This window comes from Amblyomma mixtum, chromosome 5 (assembly GCF_055824585.1).
Source record: "Amblyomma mixtum isolate Tamu chromosome 5, ASM5582458v1, whole genome shotgun sequence".
NCBI lineage: Eukaryota > Metazoa > Arthropoda > Arachnida > Ixodida > Ixodidae > Amblyomma > Amblyomma mixtum.
Window position 1 is genome coordinate 51280395 of NC_143016.1, and position 25967 is coordinate 51306361.

At 44.4% G+C, this 25967-nt stretch overlaps 1 protein-coding gene and 1 pseudogene across 2 annotated transcripts; both read left to right on the forward strand.

Annotated features, from left to right (window-relative positions):
* Nucleotides 1-3459: 3459 nt before the first annotated feature.
* On the forward strand, nt 3460-12354 carry LOC149342121 (cuticle protein 16.8-like). 2 transcript variants are annotated; one of them, XM_089542108.1, is made up of 4 exons: nt 3460-3471; nt 7969-7989; nt 8136-8192; nt 11887-12354. In XM_089542108.1, the coding sequence occupies exons 2-4, from the start codon at nt 7978-7980 to the stop codon at nt 12352-12354; spliced, it is 537 nt and encodes a 178-aa protein (XP_089398234.1). In that variant the 5' UTR covers nt 3460-3471; nt 7969-7977. The 2 variants fall into 2 exon arrangements, with proteins under 2 accessions (XP_089398234.1, XP_089398233.1); XM_089542107.1 differs by lacking the exon at nt 3460-3471 and having other exon boundaries at nt 7978-7989.
* A 6151-nt stretch (nt 12355-18505) lies between these two features.
* Nucleotides 18506-19753, forward strand: LOC149342122 (cuticle protein 16.8 pseudogene; annotated as a pseudogene).
* The last annotated feature ends 6214 nt before the right edge of the window (nt 19754-25967 follow it).

The window sequence follows — 25967 nt, forward strand, 5'->3', positions numbered from 1 at the left end:
GGCTTTGGTAGCTGCGGCGAATTTTTTTCAGCACTTATCATGCAACGTTATCCATGCAATGTCCCTAAGAAACCTCTTCCAATCTGCACTCTTCACCACCCGTTAAGCTTCAAAAGCTGCACACCGTAAAATTTGATTGCGTGTTCTAGTGGAGTTACCACGTTTAAGTGCGCCTATATAATGGGGGGGGGGGGGGGGGGGGAATGTGAAATCAAATTGGCAATCAAAATGTACATAGCGCTGCAGTGAGAAAAAGTAGGGAGGGAAGTACTAATCTCAACCCAGACGCTAACCTCGCAAATTGACACAATAGGCCACGCACAGAAATTGTGTAGACCGGGCACCTTGATCACCTTTAACAGTTGATAGCTGTGAGATTTTCTACATAATATCTAGCATCTTCATGTTGTAAGATTGGTAAGTATACCGAAAAACAGTAATAACTTATACTAGATATAGGGCTCTTATCTTTCAGGTCATGATTTACTTATGTGCCTGAAGTCACTTCCAAGCACAACATATAGGGGAGCGGAAAAGTTTGTTTAAATTAGAACTTGTAAGAAAATTCGAGCAAGGTTTGTTGCTGCGCGAATTGGGTTGGTAAGCGCTCTTAGAAAGGCAATGCTGTCCGATGACAGACAAAAACAAGAAATGCACAGAATGTAAGGGAAGAAAAATTCCCCCGCAGGACAAAACCACGGCGTACAATAGAAGTGTTTCATTTTGGGCGAGTTAGTACTTCACACTTTAAGATATATTTGCGCACACAAAAGACAGACCACAAAAGGAATGCACACAGGCAGTACTTCAACTAGATTTCATTGTGATCGCCCTATTTTGCGAACATCATCGCAAGATAGGGCAAGGCAGTGATGGACAGGGTGCAGTGACTTCCTTAAGAGTTGCTTGACTTTGTAGTAAGGAATCAGCTGACTCGAGAGATTGTCGCGGAGAGGGAAACTGTTATATATGTTATATATCTACCTGGTTGCCTGGGTGCTCCATCAGTAGCTTTACTGGATAAGGAATCGAAATTCTTTGATGGAGAACTGATAAGACAAACTCGCATTGAGCTTAAGCTATAAAAATTGAGCTTAAGCTTGGGCCCATGAATGTGCCTTTTGGTGTCCTGCCTTGTGTGTGCGCAATTATTTCCGAAAATAATAGAAGTGTACAGCAATTTCAAGATGTTTAAGTCACTATAAAAAATATTATTATAAGGAAGTATTACAAAATATTAGTCAATATTAAAGAATATTAACAACTTATTTAGAGAAGAGGTTGCCCATCGCCTATTATACAAAGCATACACTACAGCAAGATACGACCAAATACATAAGATGAGAAAAAAAGGAAATCAAAGGAAAAAAAACGCTTTTAACAATATACCTTATTTGGAGCATTCACGAATTATTCGTGTTCAATTACCGATGCTATATCTGCCGGGGAACCGTTTCACTCCTAGATTCCAAACGCCCATGTGAATATTTCAATACATCGGTGGATGCCAATGAGAAGCTGACTTTACATAACGGGTTGAAACATGTTATGTGGCTTGCAGGGCACAAAGATGTTTTTCGAAAGCGTAACAAGCCATTTTAAAGTATATCGATGACACATGGAGGGCATCGCTCCTTCTAGTTTGAAGAAGCAAAATTTAGACCTTTCTTTTAGGTTTTGTTACGCTAGTTAGATAAGATTAGTCATGGAGTAGTAATATAAGGATCTTTTGTTCTGAACTGCGGTATGCTTAAAGCGGATTTCAGATAAAGGACATGTGCTCATGTTCGGGCTTATAGCCTTCGCAGTGCAGGCGAAAATGTTTGTTCCAGGGTTATCTTGGCAAAAAATACGTTTGCGGAAGCTTGAAGTTTTAGAAGCTTTTTTTTTTCTGGAAACGTCCAAGTTAAACTTTCAATGTCAGATCAGAAGCTATATGAAATTTCAGTTGACACATAATCAATGCCGACTTCTCTGATATAGTTGGGTGTCTTTTTGCAGTAAGCGTTAGTGCTTTGTGTTTGATGGGGTATTAGTGAGCTACCTCCTGTACTATGCAGAAGCAGGGTTTTCGTCATTCTGCCAAGTACTGTAACCAGAAGGGCTGTTATTTTGACGCGAAATGACCCAGTGATTGGCAAATACTCGAATACACGAGTTAGTTTCAGAATTTGACTCATTTACAGAGAAGAAAGACTAGACATGCTCGGAGCCCTGGAGTACCTCGGAGTTTTGTTGATAATAACTAATTGAAAACGATTAGATACAGCTTTTGGTCAACCTGATGACGTCCGCAATTAAGTTCAATTTCGGCAGCTTGCAGATTAATCGCCTGTGGTCGATTAACCGAAACGTGGTCGAAAGCTGTAGCGAAGTGAATAAAACTGGCATGAATAGGTATAGCCGAATAAACCAGAACAGTAAGTATCACAGAATAACTCAAACAGCTGGGAATTCAGTAAATGTCTACGTTTAAATACATGCCGATTACAACAGATGAGATCAATAATCATCAAGTACTGCATGACTTGGGACGATATGATGCCTTCATGATGCGTACATGAGGCTGAGCTGAGCAAGAAGGGCCGGTAATCAGTGAATTTTTACCTCCACATTTCAAGGCATGGCTAACGCCAGCCAATTTACACTCTTCTCTCAGAATACTATTCGAGAGAGACAAATAGCCACCAGAGGTAAAACACACTTGCGTTTGTTCTAAACTAATGGAACATGTAATTCACTCACATGACGTAAATTTTCTATTACCTAATAATTTCTTTCATCCCAACCAACATGGGTTTCGTAAGGGTCGCTCTTGTGACACTCAGCAGCATTATTCATTGATGATCTTAGTTCTAGCCTCGATAATAACAATCCCGTTGATGCCATATTTTTAGACTTTGAAAAGGCTTTTGACAAGACTCCTCACAAACGGCTATTTTTAAAACTTTCGTGTCTTAACCTTGATATGCACATATATGAATGGATATGTGATTTCTTAACTAACCGCCAGTAGTTCGTGTATGTTAACAATACCGCCTCTTCCAGGTCTCCTGTACTTTCAGGTGTGCCTCAGGGTACTGTCCTTGGTCCCCTACTCTTTCTAATATATATAAATCATCTAACATCTCATCTTCCATTCGCCTATTTGCCGACGATTGCATTATTTACCGTCCTGTTAACAATCAAGCCCATGCTCATGCCCTCCAAACTGACCTTTCACACATAGAAACTTGGTGCAAAACCTGGTTAATGTCGGTGAATGTGAAAAGAACTTCGTTAATTTCTTTTCATCGGCGACGCACTTACCCAACTCCTTGCTACGTACTTTGCGGTTCCGTTATTTCTCCGACATCAACATGTAAGTACCTGGGAATTAGCATATCGCATGATCTTTCTTGGTCCACCCATATCGCTGCCGTTACTAATGAAGCTAATCGTGTCCTGTCTTACTTACGACGTAATTTGCCAGTAGCTTCTTCGTCTATTAAAACTCTCGCCTACATAACGTTGGTTCGTCCCAAGCTGGAATATGCATGCGCAGTTTGGGACCCTCACATTTCTTATCTAACTAAATCACTTGAATCAGTGCAAAACCGTGCAGCTAGATTCATCCATTCAGACAACTCGTATCATTCTAGTGTGACTGCTATGAAGTCAAGAGCTAACCGGCCTGACCTCGAGCTGCGACGCAAAATCTACCGACTCATCCTTTTCCACAAGTTTTATCATTCATCCCTTGCAGATCTAAAACCAGCTCATCACATGTCCCCTCGCACCAGTCACAGAAAAGCCGTTTATCCCCCCCCCCGCGCACGCACCACTGCGCACCTTCATTACTTCTTTTCCCAGACTGCAGTAGACTGGAATGGCCTGCCTGCCGATGCCGCACTCCACACCAGGCCCGTCCATTTTAAAAAAGCCATTGAAAATGTTCTGTTTTAAGCCCCATGTCATTCATTTAAGATTCATTTTGTGTATTGTTTCCCCTCATGTAATACCCCTATTCAGGGGCATTTTAGGTGTACAAGAAATAAATAAATAAATAAACACATAGCTTGACTGATTGGTGTGATCTCATATTGCATATTTGGACAGCGCGATAGATTCTCTGTAAATCTGTGAGGTTTAAAGTAAAACGCAGTAACCTGGTTGAATACATGTGCGGTATAATATCTGAAAGTTTTATTGCCTTGCAAAATTGATGTGGTTTATCTAATCCCCTTATCATGCAGTAAAGTATTCCTGGGCCAGTCTGACCGGTGTATCAGTGTACAGGCGCGGCCATAAGTAAACGGAGCACGCTATTGCGTTCGAAGTGTAATCACGCCTTCTCCATGGGTAATGAAGAATCGTTGTTTGTCTACAAGAAAGCCCACCAACCTCCTCTGCCAGCATTCGTGTACCACTGCTGGAAACTTCAATTAGGTGACGCGTGAAAAATATTCGAAGACAGTTGCGTGCTCCGTTTACTTTTGTCCGCGCCTCCGTCTGCGGGAGCATAAGTGCTCGTTAGAAATTAGTAGTGACCTCAACCAGGAAATCCATTCTAACAATTATAAAGGTTGTCTCCTGATCCGGTCAACAGTATTTTTGGCAATTTCTTCTATCGAAATTAGCCCTGAAATCACTGGGGGAATGCATATTTTACGAAAAGTTCTCGAATGTGTCAGCCAGCCGTCTGTCGCATTAACCCACCGCGAGGTTTATTTATGAATCATGGCTATGGTCAGCAGCTTTTACTGCGCGTGAAAACTTGAAATCATTTTCTTCTTTGTTTTGCTTGTGTTGCTGCTTGACTCCAACAAAAAATGTTTAAACTACAGCACTTCTTGTGTTGTCTTTTTATGTCCACTTTTTTCTCGCTGTATAGCTCTGCCACATAGCATCAGAGGTACATAGAGGCAAAGAATAAACGAATGCGAAAGCTTAGTTTTGCCATGTAATTAAAGCATGAAGAGTCTTAGCAAATCTTCGTGTCACAGGAACATTCGAAATTTTCCCTGTCGCAATGCCCTTCTAGATGAAAATATTTCCTGAATGCTCTTTGTCCGACTGGCATTTGCAGCTAGGGGCCAGCAATGCTGTTCACTGTTCCGTTAATAATGCTCGCACTTGTACCCCTGTAAGTGAAATATAAATTACAGCTTTGGTGACTACAGCTGATGGATGGTACGAATGTTTTACTCAATTCTAGGTCCGAAATTTTTCCGAAACTTGGTGAAAACAACAGTGTAGATGTGCCAGCCTATCTCACACTGAGCAGTAAATCAAAGAAGCCAACAGTCAGTGAAATCAAGGATTGCATAAGGAATGTTAACTCTCTTATTCGTTTCTCTAAATTTCTGGTGTTAATAAATGGAATAAAACAGTGTGGTTATTTTATACGCCAAAGGTAACTGGTTACCAAGCCAAAAAAACATTACCGCATGAGAGCGGTGTGACCCAGCCCACAATCTGCGAAATGTGCTTTGGGGCTCTACCAAAGGAATTACAGTGGCGTCTATTCATTATCCTGCTTTCGGGGGTATTTATGTTGTCTTTAACGTAACCTTAAGAATGTTCGCTGGCGTCTGTCTGCTCACAGTGCAGTATGGTCAAATGCAATAACTGTTAATCTCCCCAAGCTGGTTCCGGCACCACTAGGTATCCATTGGTACAGCTTCGCTGAAGCACAGAGCGTGGTAAAATCCTTTCCATGATCTCTACTCCTATAGGGCTGATCTATGGGGCTGAGCATTGTTCAGTCTTCTCTGCCCCCGCTCGAATATCTGGGTGTTAGAAGTGTTCTCTGGAAGTGTTGTTCTGAACCGTGTGAGTTCTATACCGTCAAACTCTTCGTCATTCTGTCGTCTTGGTGCACCCCATGGCTTGATGCACCCCATCCTAGCTAGTGGTAGAGAGATGTCCTGGTTTAAAGGGAAATGCTGTATAGCGGTGCATTGACGTCCAGAGCAGCAAGCGATTCCACTTGGATTCCTTATTCACATCGGGGGTCGACGCGCGCAGCTACGAGAAACATGGCACCGAGGGCGTTGACATGTGGGCGGATGGCCTAGTGTCAGTGTAGACACAAATCAGGACTTTTTCTTAAATACCAGAGGGAGTTGCCTTGAGTGCCGCTTCTTCCGCACTACGACCAGTCATGTGTGCAGCAATTTCTTCAATACTGAATCCGTAGCGTCTACCCAGCTCACCGTTCCGATATAGTGGTGTTACGTAGACGCTAAGTAATCGGCACCTCAAAATGTATATTTTTAAAGTTAGGACCACTTAACGGTCGTGATCAGGAAAGCGCTCATTTTTTTGGCATTAGCTGAAAAGTTTGTATCGCTGAAGAGGATGCGGTGATAAAAGAAAATTCTGTTTAATAGGCTGTGAACATAGCATAACAAATCTGTGAACTATTTGTGCTTATCTTATACTAAGCGTGTTAATTCCCAAAATGTGACCATTACAGAGGGCCTAAAGTGCGAAATATCATGAGTGGATGCGGTATTTTTTTTTCGCAATAAAGCAATCAAAACAAATAGTTACAACTGCACGGGAGAGCTTCACAGCACTTCGTCTAGGGAAGTTGTCCCGTGCAGTTGTCTTTGCCTGCACGTGTGTTCTACCTAAAAGCAACTTGTATTCAAGTACAATGTTTGGCACATAGAAAGAAACAAGCCGTTATTACAACATCGCGAAATTAAGGTTTCGGCCAATTCAACATTTCCTGTAAATTTAACTTTGTACTTGGTATTTTTGCCGAGTAAATAACTGAGCAATTTGAATTCTAACTTGATATTTTCGATTTGCATAGATGGCGAAAAGCATCGGACCTTCATTTCTTACAGTGATCATGGTTTATTCATAGTTTATGTCATAGTTTTTTGGGACACCTTTTAGCTGGAAGAGAGCGTTCTACAGTTGTCTCGGAGAAATGAGTTGCTTCTCACCGTGAACAAAGAACAAAATGTCGATTTTTTTTAGTTGATATCTTATAGAGAACTTCAGTCATATGAGTTTTACAATTAATGATTAAAATGGTATCAACTGTTTCAGTGAATAGTCAGTGTAATTCATAAACACAAATTTTAATTTTTAGCATCCCAAAAGCTACTATGGGTAGTCTTTTTATCGTACAAGTAAAACGTTTTTAAAGCTTATGACAATGACACTGCTAAACTTTGTAAAGTGATTCTTCTCTTTTAGCCTGCCAAAAGTTTTCTAACAGAAAAGTTCTTCAGGCCATGTCAGTTCACTGCACATTTTAAAGTTACCTGCTTAACCCCAAGGCGCATTTCGATCATCACACCTGGGCATTCAATCATTCAAGATTATTGGTAAAGATTTCAAGACTAATGCTCTTCTTTTTAATCCTTGACACAGGCGTCGGCGTGAAGAAAGCGCATTCCAGCGAGTGCTTCCCTCCGAATTTCTTAAGCAGCTCACAGGGAAATACTGCCCTCTCAGGAATGGCATGCAGAAATAAACGGCTTTGATGCGTACATTCATTAGTTGATTACTTTAGATGCGGCGGCCTCTGAAAATACAGTTGGTTGAATATTGAATAGCAGTAGTTTCGAGGAAAATAAGAACGGTAGCGAGGTCGGCAACACTTGAGGCAAAAGGAACAGAAAGTGAAGAAATCGCATAGCTCCAGTACTAGAAGATCTCTTTTTTTATTATTTTTCGGTACGCCGTTTTTCCTGCAGACACTGTGTCGTGGTGCAGGTCGCATCCCACCCTCCCCCACAGCGGAGATATTGTCTCTCCTCCGGTTAATGCAGTGCGAGGAGAAAGTTGTCAAGAGGGGCAGGCCTGGGCGCGCCGTGCGAGCGCGACCTGCCGGGAATACCGAAGAGACTCGTATCAGCGGAGCGCGTGATGACAGCGGAATGAGTCGAGACTAGTATATAAGGCTCCTGCCTCCGACACCAGGCCGCCAGTTCATTTGACCACTCCGGCAAGGGAACCAACCAGCCAGCCACAATGTACACCAAGGTGCCAGCTTTCGTATTCGTCGCCGAGTTTGATAGTCCACTGGTGATCGGAGCCGGTTTGAAGCATCGCAGAGTAGATCTTCACCGAGAGGAACGAGCGTCCGCCACGTGCATTAACGAGATGCCTCTTGTTTCACTTCGTTTCAGATCCTTCTCTGCTGCCTCGTCGCCTACGCTGCTGCCCAGCAGGACAGCCTGGAGGGCGTAAGTACCTCGCTTAAACATTTTGTTTACGGACTAAACAACGAAAGAAAAAAAATGACACGTTTTTGTCCGCGGAGGCCTCGTCACCTTTATTCGGTGGTGCTAGGCATCGTAGAAAGCTTCAATGTTTCGGACAGCCCTTCTGGCCAGCACACTGCAATAAATTAAGCAACCCGTCTGGATGCATTATGACGCAGGATAACAGTTCTTACAGGGATTGTAAAATCGAGAGATTTAGTCATGCTCAGTAACAGTCATGAAGTCTGATCGGTATTTTTTTATGAAACTTGGTCTACAGCGTATTTTCAACCACATGCAAGTGCGTCGAGAAAGTTAAATTCTTTAAAGCCATAGAATGGTACAATTGAACCATGAAAGCTAGCGGTGACTACTAAGATCTCTAAAGAATTGCTATTGTTTATCTCTTCTATCACGCTTGTTTTGAACAGAAAGTTGCGTAAATATTGCTAGAACAAATCTGATAAAAAGGATTAGAGTAGAAAAACAATATTTACATACTAGTATAGCATTGCCGAAGCGCCGAATTTGTATATCTAAATAATTTAGGGCTCCCTATTTAATGAAATAATAATTTAGATTAGCTATGGCTAGAACAAATTGGATATAAAGGATTAGAGGAGAAAACAATATTTACATACTAGTATAGCATTGCCAAAGCGCCGATTTTCTATATCTAAATGATTTAGGGCTCCTTATTTAAGGCATCTCGTTAACGCAGTTGCAGATTGGTGCGTGGAATGGTTAATTGAAGTAAATAGAGATAAAACTGTTCTCCTACGGGTCACGAAAAAGAAGAATCCCTTCCAGTTTACATACATACTGAACCACGAAAACCTACGGCAAGTAGATAACTACAGGTACCTTGGCGTAACTTGAAATAAGCACCTTAGTTGGACTAATCACGTCGACAAAATTTGCTGTGCGGCTGCAAGGAAACTTGGCTTTCTCCGCCACAAATTAAAGTCTTCCCCACAGTCCGTGAAGCTATTAGCATACAACACATACATTCGACCTAAACTTGAATATGCTAGTGTGTCAAGGGATCCATTTCTCAAAAAAAGATATACATTCACTAGAGATGATACAAAGAAAAGCAATCCGGTTTATTTTCAACAGTTATCATAGGAATGCTTCACCGTCTGCCATCATGTCTGTAAATAATATTCCATCCTTAGATAAAAGAAGAGAACTCGCTAGGTTAAAATTTCTTTTTTCACTTTATCATCAACGGTTTAATTTCTCTTCCAAGGACTACCGGCGCTCACGCTTAACCCGGCATACTAGGAATGTTCATGACAACAGCCTTACGCCGTACTTTGCCCGTACAAACCTCTTTAAAAACTCTTTTTTTGTTCGCACTATCGCTCAGTGGAACAGCTTGGCAGCTCTCGTCTTTTTCGCGCTTTTTTTAAGAACGCTTGTTCCCTCTCATCAGAGTTCTGTTTGCATTCCTTCGTCTGGTGTTTTATAATATTTCTTCCTGTTTTTTTTTCTTTTTGACAATGTTGTTCATACAGCAACCTTTTACTTCTGACTGCCTTTATGTTCATCATACAGGTGTTTTGTAGTGTTTGTCTGTTTTCCCTTTTTTTTCATTTGAAGTTGGCTGTGGTGATCTTTGGTTGTTCTTATATTGCCCACTATGCTTGGCCCTCGGGCTGCAGTATTTTTTAAATCTTGATGATAATAATTGGTTAATAGCACTTAATGAACCGCAATATAATTGTCTAAAATAGAGGGCTTGTTTTAATTGCCACGCAGAACACGCTAACTTGAAAAGAAAAACTGCGGTAGCCTGGCTTTTTTTTTTTGTGCACACATTTTTTTCTGTGCACACGTGGAATAAGAACCTCGGTTCAATTTTTTTTATTAAAGGCATTCTCCTAAAAAATCTCTTGGGGAATGCCACAAAAGGCAGGACTTGTGCATGAGGAAAGACAACTGCATAATACAAGAGCGTTATTAGAGAGTAAAAGTGGTGTACTTGTATGACATAATGATTTAAGGGATGAATAAAGTACAACTATATGCATTAAAAGCGCCACAGAGAAAATTGAACAGAAGTCAGCGGAGTTTGCGCATCATTTTTGCAACTTCCATAATGAAGTAATGACCCAAAGTGAAAACGAAACCCCCTAAATAAGCCACGCATTGCCTTTATTCCTCATTGAGGAAAAAGCCTCTACACCAAGTAAGCATGCTTTCAAAAAGCGTAGTTTTTCATTGCCGTTTGTCTTGCGGAACATAGCTATTGTAGCCAGCTTTATATTTTATTCTAAATGCGCCGCCTGTTCCATAATGGCGAGAAATTTTCAGGGCTAGCTTGTATTTGTACAATTTATGTAAGGACGACATATTTTTAGATTTAGCATCCTTTACAATGTTGTCACAGAGCTCAAAATTTCCGGCTGCTTACATTGTTTGCCTTAGAAAGGAAAAAAAAAGGCAATGTAAATTAGTCTTAGCCAAGGAAAATATCATCTTAATCAACGGAAAAAGCTCTGACTTAAATCAAATGAAGAATAAAGAGGCGTGATTAACATCGCATGAAGAAAAACCGGCTTGCGGAGTAGACCCGCTAGGAGCACAGCTGTGAGTGCGCTTTGGTCTGGATTTTCCTTTCCCGCGTCGAATCTCCAGGGCAAACCTCAAAGCACGAAAACCAGCTGGCTCGCGACAAAAAAGAAAAGCTGGCGGTCGGCCCTACGTGCCCTGCGTGTCTAGACTGCTGGAGCATTTATATGCGTGTACGCAATGAAGAAGCAGCGGAATGCGTGCTCTCTGGGAGCTAATCCCACGGCCGCCGGCCAAGGCGCCATCATCTTTGTCTCCTGGCTAACGTAAGAAAACAGGTCTACTGCAATGCCGCTAGCTTCTCGGAAGGAAGGAAGTTATCAGAGGAATACATGCCTGCACAAGAGCAGGCTTCGCGTGGAGAAGGGGAATTATCCAGCGATCCTCTAAACTTGACGCTAAGCTCTGCGTATGGAAGCAGCTTACACAGCAAACGCCAGCAGCCTTTCACTGAAGTTGGGTAGCACGGCTCGGAAGTGGTGCAAGAAGGTTGCGCAGATAAATAATTTTGCCATGCCTTTTCGGGCTAAATTCTCTTTCCGAGGCGCCGCAAGGGCCGACTGCGAAATGTTTTCGAGGCTCAAATGTAAATGCAATGTGCTGCTGTTGTAAGAAATGCGAGTGAAAACAATTGCCTTTGTCTGGGAGACCGTGGTCTACTACCTGACGCCTTTTATATCGTAAGCGCAGTGACGGCTATGGAGTTCTGTTTATCTTCAAAGTGAATTTTGCTCAGCATATGAAGTGCATTCCCTTCTTTTTCTCATAAATCATTCACTGATCAGGAAATTATTGTCATTGTTATGCAGCTGCTGAACACGTCATATTCTCCATCAAATCTCCTGATTCACTAATAATACTGCTTCGATCTGAGAGAGACGAGAAGTTCTAAGTGGTCACATTAGTGAACAAGTGTCAGATTCGTTTATATTTCTTTCCTCTCATAATGACGCGCAGACACAAAAGCACAAAATGTGAAGACAAAAAAAAGTGATATCACAGTTTTCTGCTAGCTTCATTTCTTGCTTTAGAGTTATCGTGTCGTGTGGGAAAGAACGGGGCTGTGACCGCTTTCTTTGCTTCTTGCCGCCCTCCCCAGCCACCACAGCCCTACAGCTTCAGCTACGACAACACCGACGAGTTCGGCACCCGCATCAGCCAGCAGGAGACCGGTGACGAGAACAACAACAAGGTTGGCTCCTACAGCTACGTCGACCCCAACGGCGTGACCCGTACCGTCAAGTACACCGCTGACGCTGACGGCTTCCACGTCGTTGTCGAGACCAACGAGCCAGGAACCAAGACCTCCAACCCAGCCGATGCCCAGTACATCGCCAACCCCATCGAGGTCGCCCCAGCTCCAGCCGCCGCCGTCGTGGCCAAGCCCGTTGAGGTCAAGGTCGAAGCCCCGAAGCCAATCGTCCTCCAGGCCGCCACCCCAGTCGTCCACGCCGCTCCCTTCGCCGTCCACGCCGCCCCCATCTCCTACGCCACCGCCCAGCACGTGACCCCACTCATCGCCCACGCTCCCCTCACCTACACCCTGGGCCGCGCCAAGAGCGCCTAAGTTGTCTCAGTTGCGCAACGGAAAAGGACAGGATGAGGTGGTCACTGGCTGGCCAGTCCTGAAGGAAACGAATCGGGACTCAAGCATCAATCTACGCCCTGTTTTTTCTTTTATTTAAAGCTGTTATGTTTTTTTTTCATAGTTTATGAAATAAAAAATTGTTACTGTTCAATTCTTCCATGGCGCATTGTGCTTGCCTCATCTGTGCCCCTGTGCGTGGAAGATCGATAGGAACTGCGACTGCTCCAAGCACTGCATGCTCCCTACCTGCTTTATCACTCTTCTTTGGTTCAAACAGTTTATTTTACAGGACGTTGGTTTTGTTTTTTTTCCTTGCCCGAGTCTCTCACCTAGGTTTTAACTTTTTGTCACATAAATCAGAATCCTCCACGCGTTTCCTGGTCCTCAATTTATCTTTCACTTCAGGCACACTGCGCCTCTTTTACTTTATTCATTGGCTTTTGATTTACGTTTTCGTTTTTTTTATCTGTTAGTTTATTTTTATCCGCGTCCGCCTGTGACAGCTAGGCTGTCGCAAGCTGCAACCAAAGTGCGAAAATGAGAAAATGACATGCGTGGATGCAGCAACACACGCTACTCCTGGGCAGAGCTGCTAGGCACGCTCTTTCCTCCCAAGAATTATTTCTTCGCAGGCTCAACGAAGTGCAGCGTAACGTGCTTTAATGCAAATAAAATGCACTGGCGGAACTGCGAATATCGGAAGGAAAAACTCACCACTCACGGTTACTGCTGCGGTTTCCGGCTCTTGACACGCAGAAGGGAAAGGAAGCATAGAAATGGAATTGCTTTTAACGTACCCAGCAGTTCTGAACAAAAGCATTGTTGTGCGGCAAACTGTTCATGAAAGAAATTTTTCCATATAATGTAAGATTTCACTATAGCAATCAATATATCCTCAGATCACCCGACGAGTCTTAAATTTATGTTTTATTAACGTTTTTGCTATCGTCAAAAGTGTTCCCTGTTGCTTTTTTATGGCAGTCTAAACTGTTCGATGCGATCGATGGAAACACTTTAAAAGGAAGATTTTGCTACCTATCAGAAGAATGTACCACTGCCTTCAATACTTCCATAAGAGTATATTTCAATTTTCAAAATTTTTGTACAAGAAAATGGACTTGAATGCGCCAGAAGAAACAAGAATTATTTTATTCATTGTTCCGGACAAACACAATGATACCAGTCGCCCAGTCGTGGGCGGTGATCACGCTAATATAGAGGTCCTATTGCTTGCACGGCCTGGTTTTCTTATAACGCCAATCAACATTGCGTTTAGCTGATCATGCGGCAACATTTTGATGCGTTAAATATGCTTATAGGGCACTTGCGGTATCGTGTAATGCAGGATGCCTCGCTCCCAACATCGGTGCCTCTGCGCACGTTTGTGCTAAAAATGAAGTTTCGTGCTTGAGAGAAGCTGTACTGCGGGAGAGATAACTGTTTGGATATAAAAACCAAAGATGTAGGCTATAATCATTGAGGCATATATTTCTATCTTCTGGTAGTTATTTATGCGCTTCCTGTAAGTGCCAGATATAGGTGCAAGCTTTTAGCTTCCTCAGAAACAGCGTTTTTAGATCGAAAAAGAATTTTCTCTTATGTGAATAACGGCGGCGGATCTGGTATCGACGAAAGCAGCGGTTATTGGCGTCTCGGCAGAGTTATCTCAAAGGAATTGGGGCCACCGAGGTGACGTGAACGCTGACCTTGTCAACGTTCATTGAATCTCGCCAAGAGAGATTCTTTGAAGCGCTGCCTCTATGGAAGTGCATGAAACAGCTCTATTTGATGCAAAAGAAAAAATGATTTCGCATTACCCATTTTTTTGGCAGTGGTCAGTGATTTGCCTCCCACATTGCCTTAGCGTCTTAAAACGCGGTGCCGCAAAGCTTATGCTTCTTGGCCATTTCTAGTGTACGCTTGAGCATATTACGTCGCTGCTGTCGCTTCAGTTGAACACCCGATTCTCGCATTTGCTTCAGCTCCTCAGAAGAAGTCCAAATGGTCCACTTGTACCGGTGAGCTCTCAAATCATCAAAAACCCGAATTTTTTATCCCATTTCATCAATATTCGGTAGGAGTGAAAGCAAGGCATTGATTGTCCTGTTAAATGTCACTGCGTCTGAAAGAGAAATTATAGGTATCCTTGAGAGCGCATGAAGAGGAGCACGAAGGTGTCATGAATTTATTTTTTTTAACATATAGGCAGACCACGCGTTTCACTCCCCATTATTCAGGGCCGTTATGGAGTGGATTCAAAAAGAAAACCAGTTTTGCAGCATGGCCGTATATGCTGTAATTTGCTCTTAATGTCAATAAGTAGTCATTTTTCTGTTATCACCTCCTTTACATTTTCCTTCATATCCATTTCAGTGTTCTTTGTTTTCAACAGGCAGAAAAAACAGCCGGGACTTTGTTGAAGCATTCTATCAGGAAACAAACCGCGTGTCACTAGGAAGCACCTGCATCACATGATAAACGATTCTGGCAAAAGCTGATCGCTTAGAATCTCTTGATAAGACGACATTACGGCCACGCACTCTCCCCGCGTCGCCGCTGGATGGCCAAGAATTCGTGCTTGCTGGTTCCAGTCCTTCTACGCTCCGATACGGCATGTAGCTTTTAGACAAAAAAAAATAAATAAAAGCGTATTTGGATCTCCCGCTGTCAGGCTCTCAGATTTATAACAGCTTCGGGCTGTGAAGTTCACAGTGCCAACTTTTTACGCAACTTGAAGAGGCTCACAGACTACATGATTTCTGGGTTTATGATGTGCAAATAATTATTTAAGTCAAAATGTCTGAAGAAAAACCAATAAAGTGGGGTGGTACAGGCGCCCAAATCTTTAACTGGCGTGCGCGAGCGGCGACTTTTCTGTGCGCCAGCGCCATATGACGGAGCGAAGTTGGAAACAGTATGAGGCTAAGGGCACGCTCGCAAAGCACGCTCAGCTGGGCCCGTCGTTGGCTAGGCTGTTCCTTTTTAAAGACGTCGCCCCTTATTGTCGCGTTTCGACGAGCAGGCAGCGTGAGTAGGCGAATGGTTTTGTTTGCATTTTACGTTCCGAAGAACAGCGTTGCAGCAACCAGGAGAGGAAAGAAAATTTAAAGATAGGCCGAACACGCACAATCATGCGATAAGCCGGAGAACATGGATCGGTCATTTGTTACTTGCTGACGCGAACGCTTTTCTTCATCTGTATGAAATAGTAAATGCCGCGAGAACGGCTGTAGAGCTGCTTCACTTCAGTTTCACAGCATCCTTTTAGTTTCGTCGCCACGTTGAAGCATAAAGCCTGCAGAGTTGATAAGCGCCCTTCATACAGATGAAGAAAAGCGTTCGCGTCAGCAAGTAACAAATGACAGATCTATGTTCTCCGGCTTATCGCATGATTGGGCGTGTTCGGCCTATCTTTAAATTTTCTTTCCTCTCTTGGTTGCTGCAATGCTGTACTCGGAACATAAAATGCGACCAAAACCATTCGGCTACTCACGCTGCCTACTCGTCGAAACGCGATAATAAGGGGCGACGTCCTTAGGAAGGAACAGCCCAGCAGACGATGGGACCAGCTGAGCGTGCTTTGCGAGCGTGCGCTTAGCCTCATTCTGTTTCCAACTTCGCTCCGTCGTATGGCGCTGGCGCACAGAAAAGTCTTCGCTCGCGCACGCCAGTTAAAGTAAAACTCTAGTTTGGGCGAGTTGGTTCATGATGAAATAAAAACTGGTATGGCGCAAGAAACGGGGACACAGAAGGCACACAAAACACAGGACTGACGCCAACTCGAGACTGGCAGGTTGAGACAGCAATCAGGTTGAGACACGTAATGGCAGGTTCGGTGCGGAAGCTTCGAAAGAGGAAAGGGCCCATTGTAGGAGAAATATGGTCAAGTAAAACTCTAGTTTGGGCGAGTTGGTTCATGATGAAATAAAAACTGGTATGGCGCAAGAAACGGGGACACAGAAGGCACACAAAACACAGGACTGACGCCAACTCGAGACTGGCAGGTTGAGACAGCAATCAGGTTGAGACACGTAATGGCAGGTTCGGTGCGGAAGCTTCGAAAGAGGAAAGGGCCCATTGTAGGAGAAATATGGTCAAGTAAAACTCTAGTTTGGGCGAGTTGGTTCATGATGAAATAAAAACTGGTATGGCGCAAGAAACGGGGACACAGAAGGCACACAAAACACAGGACTGACGCCAACTCGAGACTGGCAGGTTGAGACAGCAATCAGGTTGAGACACGTAATGGCAGGTTCGGTGCGGAAGCTTCGAAAGAGGAAAGGGCCCATTGTAGGAGAAATATGGTCAAGTAAAACTCTAGTTTGGGCGAGTTGGTTCATGATGAAATAAAAACTGGTATGGCGCAAGAAACGGGGACACAGAAGGCACACAAAACACAGGACTGACGCCAACTCGAGACTGGCAGGTTGAGACAGCAATCAGGTTGAGACACGTAATGGCAGGTTCGGTGCGGAAGCTTCGAAAGAGGAAAGGGCCCATTGTAGGAGAAATATGGTCAAGTAAAACTCTAGTTTGGGCGAGTTGGTTCATGATGAAATAAAAACTGGTATGGCGCAAGAAACGGGGACACAGAAGGCACACAAAACACAGGACTGACGCCAACTCGAGACTGGCAGGTTGAGACAGCAATCAGGTTGAGACACGTAATGGCAGGTTCGGTGCGGAAGCTTCGAAAGAGGAAAGGGCCCATTGTAGGAGAAATATGGTCAAGTAAAACTCTAGTTTGGGCGAGTTGGTTCATGATGAAATAAAAACTGGTATGGCGCAAGAAACGGGGACACAGAAGGCACACAAAACACAGGACTGACGCCAACTGACGAGTTGGCGTCAGTCCTGTGTTTTGTGTGCCTTCTGTGTCCCCGTTTCTTGCGCCATACCAGTTTTTATTTCGCCAGTTAAAGATTTGGGCGCCTGTACGTGTTTTAGAGAACGCTCTGGCAAGCAAGGGTAAAAACGCACGTTTAATCTAAAAGTGAGCCCTAGAGGACTAAAATACAGAATTCCGCGGAAAACCTCTTCTGCCGCCCTTTCAGACCCTATTCTTTTGAAAGGAACGGTTCATTAATCAGAATCTTTGAATATGCCGCTCAGTTCCCGAACGTTGCCGCTATCAGCAGTATTCTCAAATATTTAAGTTTCGAGTGAATACAAATGGCACGATAGTGATCGTCTGGGCCTTCATTGAGACAACCAATCAATGAAGCGGACTCCACCCAATAGCACAATGTATTTCGCAGTGGGTACCCTCAGTCGTAATAGATTACAAAAATTGAAATACTATAGCGATTTTTGAGGATTCTCTTTCCTCCTTCCCTGCCCAAATTGCGGCCTCGAATATACGCATGTTGCTTCCCCAAGCACGTACTCGCAGACTCCACCGAAGGGCACAATGGTCGCACTGAATAACAATTCCATCGGCGGTTCGGACGCAGGCAAAGCGGCTCGCGTTTTGCCTGAACCGCTTCCATTACCATATAGATCCCGTTTCCACTGCAGTTCTCGGCGACAACTGAGATAGCGCAATATCTGGCTGCGCATCGCACTTGACGAAACTAGTTTCCGGATGGACGGTATAGTATTCGAAGTGCCACAAGCAGAAGGCGAACGGAATGCGTGCAAGTTGGCAAGGATCACGCGGCGACTGGACATCCCGTGCCCTCTCCCCTCTACGCGACTTCTGTCCTCTGGCTCTTGCTCTGTGGACGTCGCTAGCGCGACATTATAGCGTGTCCACCTGTTTAAAAAAAAAAATATTTCGCCCCTCTCCGAACCGTTCATTGGAAGGTCGTCCTAGTGAGAGCCCAACAGAAAAACGTAAAGAAATTAAAAATTCTCAAGCTTGCTCGCTCTGGGATTCAGCAAGGCGTTCAAGGAGCGGGGTATAAAAACGTGCACGGGTTAAGACGGACCGCCAAACATCCTTGACTCACGCGACGCGGAAGCAGGAACACCTTCTTCGGACTCCAGTGTCCCCAGCGGTCTAAACATACCCTCCCCGACATCTCGCCTTCAGCATGCTCAGCAAGGTGCGCCGACAAGAGTGGAGTTGTGCCGAAATTTGCCGTGCGGTGTGCTTGTGTGTTTGTGTGTGTGCCTAAAGCCGAAAAATATGACAGGCCCTGGACCAGCGGGACGACGTTATTGCCATTTATGTAACGTGCACTGTGTACTCTTCCAGGTGCTTCTGTGCTGCCTGGTGGCCTACGCCGCCGGCCAGGCGCTTCCGGGAGAACTCGTGAGTATGCTTCCGGAAACATTGTGCCTCTGCCTAGTGCTAACGCGCAGTAAGACTATATGAGACATTTCTTGCTTCAGGGTAGCAAAATAATAATAATAAGAAAAATTAAGGAAAGCACGAGCGCAGAATTAGTGTTCGAAAATCTCTTCTCAGTTTTTTGCGCCATTAAGTTCTACCGATAGCAAGGAAGCCCTGTTACGTCCTAAAATGAATAGCCAAACGAAGCTCTCTTAGCGATAGAGGTCATATTTTATTTTCGTAAACGATGGATATTTGAGCAAAGCAAGCAATATAAGTGGCAGGCCGCCGCGGTGGCTCATTGAACCCGAACGACGCGGGTTCGATTCCGGCCACGGTGGCCGTATTTCGATGGCGGCGAAATTCCAGAGGTCCGTGTACTGAACGATGCCAGTGCACATTAAAAACCTCAGGGGTCGCTATTTCCAGAGCCCTTCACTACGGCGCCCCTCATAGCTGAGTCGCTTAGGGACGTTAAATCCCCATAAACCAAAACAAATGAGTAGAAGTGGTAGAGTCGTACATTTGCCTGCAATGCATTCACCACCTGCACTTTGTTTTTTTCGCGCCCCAACCACCCTAAAGCCCGCCACGCCATACAGCTTCAGCCACGACAACACGGACGAATTCGGCACCCGCATCACTCGGGAAGAGACGAGCGATGAAAACAACAACAAGGTCGGCTCCTACAGCTACACCGACCCTAACGGCATCACCCGTACTGTGCGCTACGTAGCCGACGCCGACGGATTCCGCGTCACTGTGGAGACCAACGAGCCCGGAACCAAGACCTCCAACCCGGCCGACGCTCCGTTCTATTCCAACGCCGTCGATACCCCGCCGGCCCCAGCCGCACCCAGGCCCGCTCAGACAGCGGCCGTCGTGAGACCCGCGCCAAGGCCCTATGTCGTCCAGTCCGCTCCTGTGGTCCACGCCCTGCACGCCACACCGGTCACCTTGCACGCCACGCCTTTCGCCATCCACGCGGCGCCTATCTCTTATGGCACCGCTCAGCACTTGACCCCCGTGACTGTAGGTGGCCACCCGATCGCCATCGCACATGCGCCTCTGACTTACACTCTTGGCCGTGCCAAGAGCTAAGTGACTTCCTGTACTTCCTTCTGCCCGGTCTTTGCTTTCTGGTTCTGATTTGTAGACGCTTCCCAGCCATTGAACGCTAGGAATGGATAGCATGCACAACAGCCATGCACAGCTATTTCACACATCGGCTGGTGCTTTCTCTTGCTCTGTTGGTCTGTTTGCCTTTTGTTCTCTGCTGGCAATGTTTGATCTAGTAGTACGCAGTGCCACAATCATTATCCTTCAGCGTCTTGGAAGAGTTCCTTTAAACGACACGTACAATCTTAAGGTGCTGACACTGTACATAAGCTAATATATGCAACGACGAAGCCCTGCGCGGTCCTCGTGATGAGTCCACAGCAAGGCTGCTTGTGTAAATGTAAGTTAAATAACATTTTGTACTGAAGCCTGTCTGCTAAAGCACTGTCTGTGGAGGCTAGCGGCTGTTCACAGCAACACCGCATATACTCAATGAATACCGCCACTGCTGATTTTTACTTTCGCGAAACGACGGAACCTGCTTCATTATCTCTTTCATGCTCATCTTGTTCTCGTGAAACTTATGTGTGCTGTCCCTACGAACACTGTTCGAAACGAAGAGCATTCGTCTATCTGTGGTGCTTTTGATTTCCTCGTTTGTTGGGGAGAACAATAAAAGCGCAACATCTTTTGCATTCGTTTCTTCTTGCACTCCGGCTGTGTATGCCCTATACTGCAGTGAACCCAGAAAACTATATCGAACGATATGGGAAATTAGCGCTTTCATGAGACTTCTTCAAGAAAAGAGGTTTGACATACCTGACGCCTACATTGATCATAAAAGATTTACACCATTATCTAAGTAACGCTGTTTCTCTCGTAACAGAGAAACGTTGCTTCCGTGTTGGCCAGAAAGACAACAAATATTAAATTATGTTATATTAATGTTTAAGAGCCAAACTGTATTTACTATTAAACAAAATAGATTTTTTTTCATAAGCTTGCTATTTTACAAAGATTCTGGAAAACAACATTGACATGTAAAACAGCGCCCATGCAGGCGAAATTAGCCGACCTAGGAAAACAGGAGAACCTAAGAACCGCAGTAGCTCAAAAGCAGCGTCTTTCTAAAAATTCATGGTCTTGAAATAATCTGACCACTTATATTCTACAATCTAAACCCGTGTTAACATTTCAATGGCATCGGCAGGCCATATCCAACTTTCTAAGAAAATATTTTGACTACAAAAAATTTAAGGTTTCCATAAAAAACCAATGGGAATGCTTTTGACGACAGCAAAAATGTTAACAGCAAAAAAGTACAAACCTGCCATCAAGAAATCTACAGATATATTGATGTTATAGTGAAATCTTGCAATGTATGAAAAAATGGCGTTCACAAACTTCTTCTCGTTCAGGAATACTTTTGTCCACAACTGTTTGGTATGAGTATGATTAAAATTATTTCTGTGTTCCTTTGATTTTGTATATTCTTTTGCTGCGACAAGAAATTTAATCTCAAAGATCTGCGCTTGGTTTTGGATTCTGAAAATTGAAAGCGTAACGTTAGTTTACTGATGCTATTGTTTATACACAAAATGTCTCTTTAAACTTTCTTGCTTGGAAAAGATCGAAGGCAAACGTAGACTGAAACATGGACGAAGACTCAACAGGAGCCGATTGCGGACTTCCTGTGCACTAAAACTCACGAGCACCGACGTTCATATTTCCTTCGTGTTTCCTTTTGGTGCAACACAGTTTTGACAGAAGTGTTTCACTAGCTTTGATGGTGTCTACGCGCTCCGGCGTCGCCGAGCTTTTCTTGCGCTTGCGGGTGCAACAACCGAGGAGGCAGTGGGAAAGGTTTTTCGTCATTCCGTCCGCAAAAAGCGATGCGGTTCGCCGAAAGGTTTGGCTACATAGGATCGGCCGGGAAAGCATTGATAATGAGCTGGATCCCCGTATTTACGATGCGAGTGCCGCTCTTCAGTTGTCAGTCGTTTCGTTTGTTTTTCGGAGGATTTGGTGTGAAGCTCGTACTAGTACAGTCTTTCTTCACAGTTAATGCCGTTTGGCATGGTTTTAGATGGATTCGTTCGCTCGCGGGCTACGAAAGCCTTGTTTTTTTCTGTCTTAGCCCCACCTATAATTTTTAAATCTCCAACACCGTGATCTCATTGCGGTTGAATCGAAGGCCGAAGATGAAAACAATTGATTCGAGCGCGCGGTCCACTGTGCGTCAAAGCGCCAGCGTTGAGAAACAACCCTCTGAGGATATTCTAGGCTGCGCACGCCACCTCCACCGCTTGCACCCAATCAAATAGACGGCAGTACAAAAAGTTTCGATAAATGAATCCAACGCTGCTGGAGGCAGTTATTTTGATCACTAACTTTTAAAGCGAAAGCTTTACTACTTGAACTTTCAGCCTTTGCCGTGGCGCGGCGGTGCCACCATTGACCTTTAGTTGACCTCTGTGTGACGTCATGTGTGACATCACGCCGAAGAGAAGGGCGACCAACTCGCGCCGTCGCAAGCCGCGGCGGTGCCACCACCGGCGCCTAACTCCTGCGCTCTCCGCTAGGAGCGCGATTGTGGCGTTACGCTGAAGAGATTAGGCTCGACTCACGTCGCTAGAAAGCAGTAGCTGTGCCAACCACCAGCGGCTTAACATTGCTTCGCGATCTCGCGCCGTCCGTGTGCGACGGCGGTGCACATGAACGGCGGCCTGACTGGACTGGATTGGATTGGATTGGATTAGAATAGATTAGATTACATTGGATTGGATTGCATTGGATTGGATTGGATTGGACTGTATAACAGATGCATTGCCAAGTGTCTAACCACAAGCACCACCACCAGCTACACCACCAGCTGAACCATGGCGTAGGTACGGATATTGCTTTCGCAATTACCGGGCTTAACCAAGCTAAGCCACAGCGAATTTTTTAATCTCCCATGCCATGATCTCATTTCGAGTAAAGCCAAGGCAGAAAACGCACGCGGGGTCTACTGCGCGCCAAAGGGCCAGCATTGGGAGCGTCTGCTAGCTTCACCCGGCCTAGGTGCCGCCACCATCGGCTCCCGGGAGGAGCCAAGAGAAGGAGTGCCGGCATAGGAGCAGGAGGGACGAGATGGCTTTACTGTACATCAGCAGCTAACGCCATCTTTTGGCTACCGGTAGCAAATGCCAAAGAACTCATTTGTGATATCTAAACTTGTTCTTAAAAAAAAATCTAGAGTCCCGTGAGATTTTGCACGAACATGGTGATTATAATGGTCGACTCTTGGTCATCGATTCAAAATTTGACCTATAAAATGCTTCTTGCGGTCACACCTGCTATTTCCGGCGGCCATAGAAAATCAGCGGGTTGTATACCAAACAATCGCAATTCCTGCGGGGATTTAATGTCAGTGCATAATATGGCTTATCCGCAACAAAGCTCGGCGCTGTTGTCCAGACGAAACGGTTCTAAAGCTCGAATGACGGCATCAGCACAGCTGCCATAGCAACCATAATTTATTTATTTATTTATTTATTTCCTCAAAGGTCTCGGTTGAGACATTACATGAGGGAGTGGACGGTATCTGGCAAACAATGGTAAAAAATGTTAAGATGAAAGGCTGGCGACGCTCCGCTTGAATTCTAGTGGGTTGATGATAATGGCAACTTCGGTGGGCAGGTCATTCCAGTCTCGTGCAGTACGCTGAAAAAATGACTGCTGAAATGTCACAGTATGGGCATGTAGGGGATACACTGCGTTACTATGGCTGAACCGGGCGATGCGGTGGGCTCTTTTTATGTAGGGGTTATCAAGAGGCAAAGAATGGAAAAATTTATGAAAAAGGTTAAGACGTGCTATCTTACGGCGCGAGGCTAGGGGGGGCAAGTTGATTCGAGCTTTTAGTGCTGAGATGCTTGAGTGGTAGGAATAATTAGATAGAATGAATCGTGTTGCGCGGTTCTGAACCAATTCGAGGGCGTTAGTAAGATTATTGTGGTGCGGATCAAAAATAGGGTTAGCATACTCAAGCTTGGGACGCACAAAGGTTTGAAAAGCAAGCAAGAGTCAACAAAGGACCTAATCCATGTATAGGCATGCAATGGCCCTTAGGTCAAGGGCCTTTAGGGTGAGGACGTTGAGGGCAAACGCCTTATACATAAGTCCCTTGCCCCTAAAAGCCTTTGACTCGAAGACCTTCACCCTAAATGCCTTTGACTTAAAGGCCGTTACCCTCATGGCCTTTGAGCCATTGACGCCATTTACTAACCAGTACTTGCCAATAATCATAGTTAACTAGTAGCCCATGATGAGACTCAAATGCTTTCGGATTCGCAGCACTTAAGTAGTCTTAATAGGGAATATTCAAAATTCCGCAAGTGCGCTTTCCCGCATAACAATGTAGCCCCCAACAAGATGGCGGACCATACGTTTCCAGCTGAAACAAAGCAAGAAAGACTGGTTTTTTGTTTGATTCTTCCAAAATACGTTTCTTACATTCTATCCACACCTTTAGCGCCTGTCCTGAAGCCCATGTAGTTCCTTTATAGCGAAGTCGGCCATCTTGTTAGGGGCAACATTGTTATGCGGGAAAGCGCACTTGCGGAATTTTGAATATCCCCTATTGCCGTCCGTAATTTTTTTTTTTGCGTGTTCAGCACCAAGCGGTATTGTATGGTAGGCGTGCAAACTAGAAGTGTTTGTCGAGATTTCCTGTGCTTTGAACAGTGTTTCACAGGTAATCCTAAGCTTTGCGGGGCAAACAGGTGGGGAGTGCGCGCTCTGGGGTTCACGTGAAACTTGGAGTGTGTGTACTGGTAGTCCACGCTTTTTGCGCGGTAAAGCTCTGAGTTTCTGCCCTAAGAGATGGCGTAATTGATGGAATTTATCTCCTTTTCATTCTTCGATATATCCGAATATTTGCATCCTAATTAACTAAAGGGCCATGCCCAACTAGGCTTCTTTTTTAGTAGACAGTCTCGGAATTAGGGTGTTGTCTCATTCCGCCATGCTACGATGACGCTGATGGAGCCACTTTCGTAGATCGAAGTTTCTTTCGGAGCTCTCGAGTAAAAAACAATTAAGACAACAGGCTAACCCTGAGCTTTGAAAATTCCGAATACTTGGCTCAGTGGCTTTTATTTGTTAGTGTGGCGAAATTTTAACCGCTGAATACATTAAATGGGAGTCAGACCTTTTACTAAATTTGTATACTAAAAAAGGACCGAGGTGATAGCACTCCCAACGCATTCTTGCTCACATATGTCGAATAGGTAACACAATTTTCGGCTCTACCTTTTAGAAAGGCGTTATCATCCCTTACCCTTTCTAAAGACCGGAAAAAAGCTAAAATAACTCGTGTATAGAAATCAAGTAGCAATTAAAATCCCTTAGATTTCAGACCAGTTACATTAACTAGTTCAGAATGCAAGCTACTTGAACACATTGTCCTCAAGTTCACAGCAGCGTATCAGAAGAAAACCAAACAATAACACCTTTTGAGCGTGAATTTCCTAAAAAGCTATCAACCGTTACTCAACTAATTGAACTTACGCACGATATATCCATCGCTATTAATCAGCAGAAACAAGTGGACATCATTTTCTTACACTTTTCGAAAGCCTTCGACCGCGTATCGCACACCAAACTTATTTCGAAACTTAAAATAACCTTAGGAATAGGCCCTATCTTAAACTGGATTAGTAAATACCCCACTGACCGTTCTCAGTTTGCCCAAATTAACAACTAGATGTCCGCGACAGCTAATGTAACAACTGATATACAGCAACAAAGCGTTCTAGTTCCAGTATTGGTCTTAACTTTATAAACAACCTGCCTATTAGCATCTCCCACAATATTAGACTTTTTTCCGGTGATCGAGTACATTACCAGGAAAATAACTCTGTCAGTGACGTATAGCTTTAAACACCGTAACAGCTGTGAGCAAGTGGTGCGGAAAATGGCAGGTGTCTATGGTCGCTAACGACTCTGTTCTTTTATCTGTAAGCGGTAAGAAGCACTGAACACTTTTTCACTACACCTTAAACAACATTCCTCTTCCATCCGCCAGCGAATACAAACAACTAGACGTAGTACTTGCCTCTGACCTCAGATGGGATACTTATGTTAGCAATGACGCGTCAACCGCCCTTAAACAGTTATTTTTATTAATAGGCGCTTCGAATTGGCCCCACCTGAAACCATGTTACTTACATGAAAAAAATTCTTCAGACCAGACCTAGTGCGTTTGATTGCT

Bases quoted from the DNA above. Each gene is read 5' to 3' on its own strand.
- LOC149342121 (XM_089542108.1), top strand. The intron at 8,193-11,886 runs GTAAGTACCTCG...CGCCCTCCCCAG, and splicing joins AGCAGGACAGCCTGGAGGGC to CCACCACAGCCCTACAGCTT.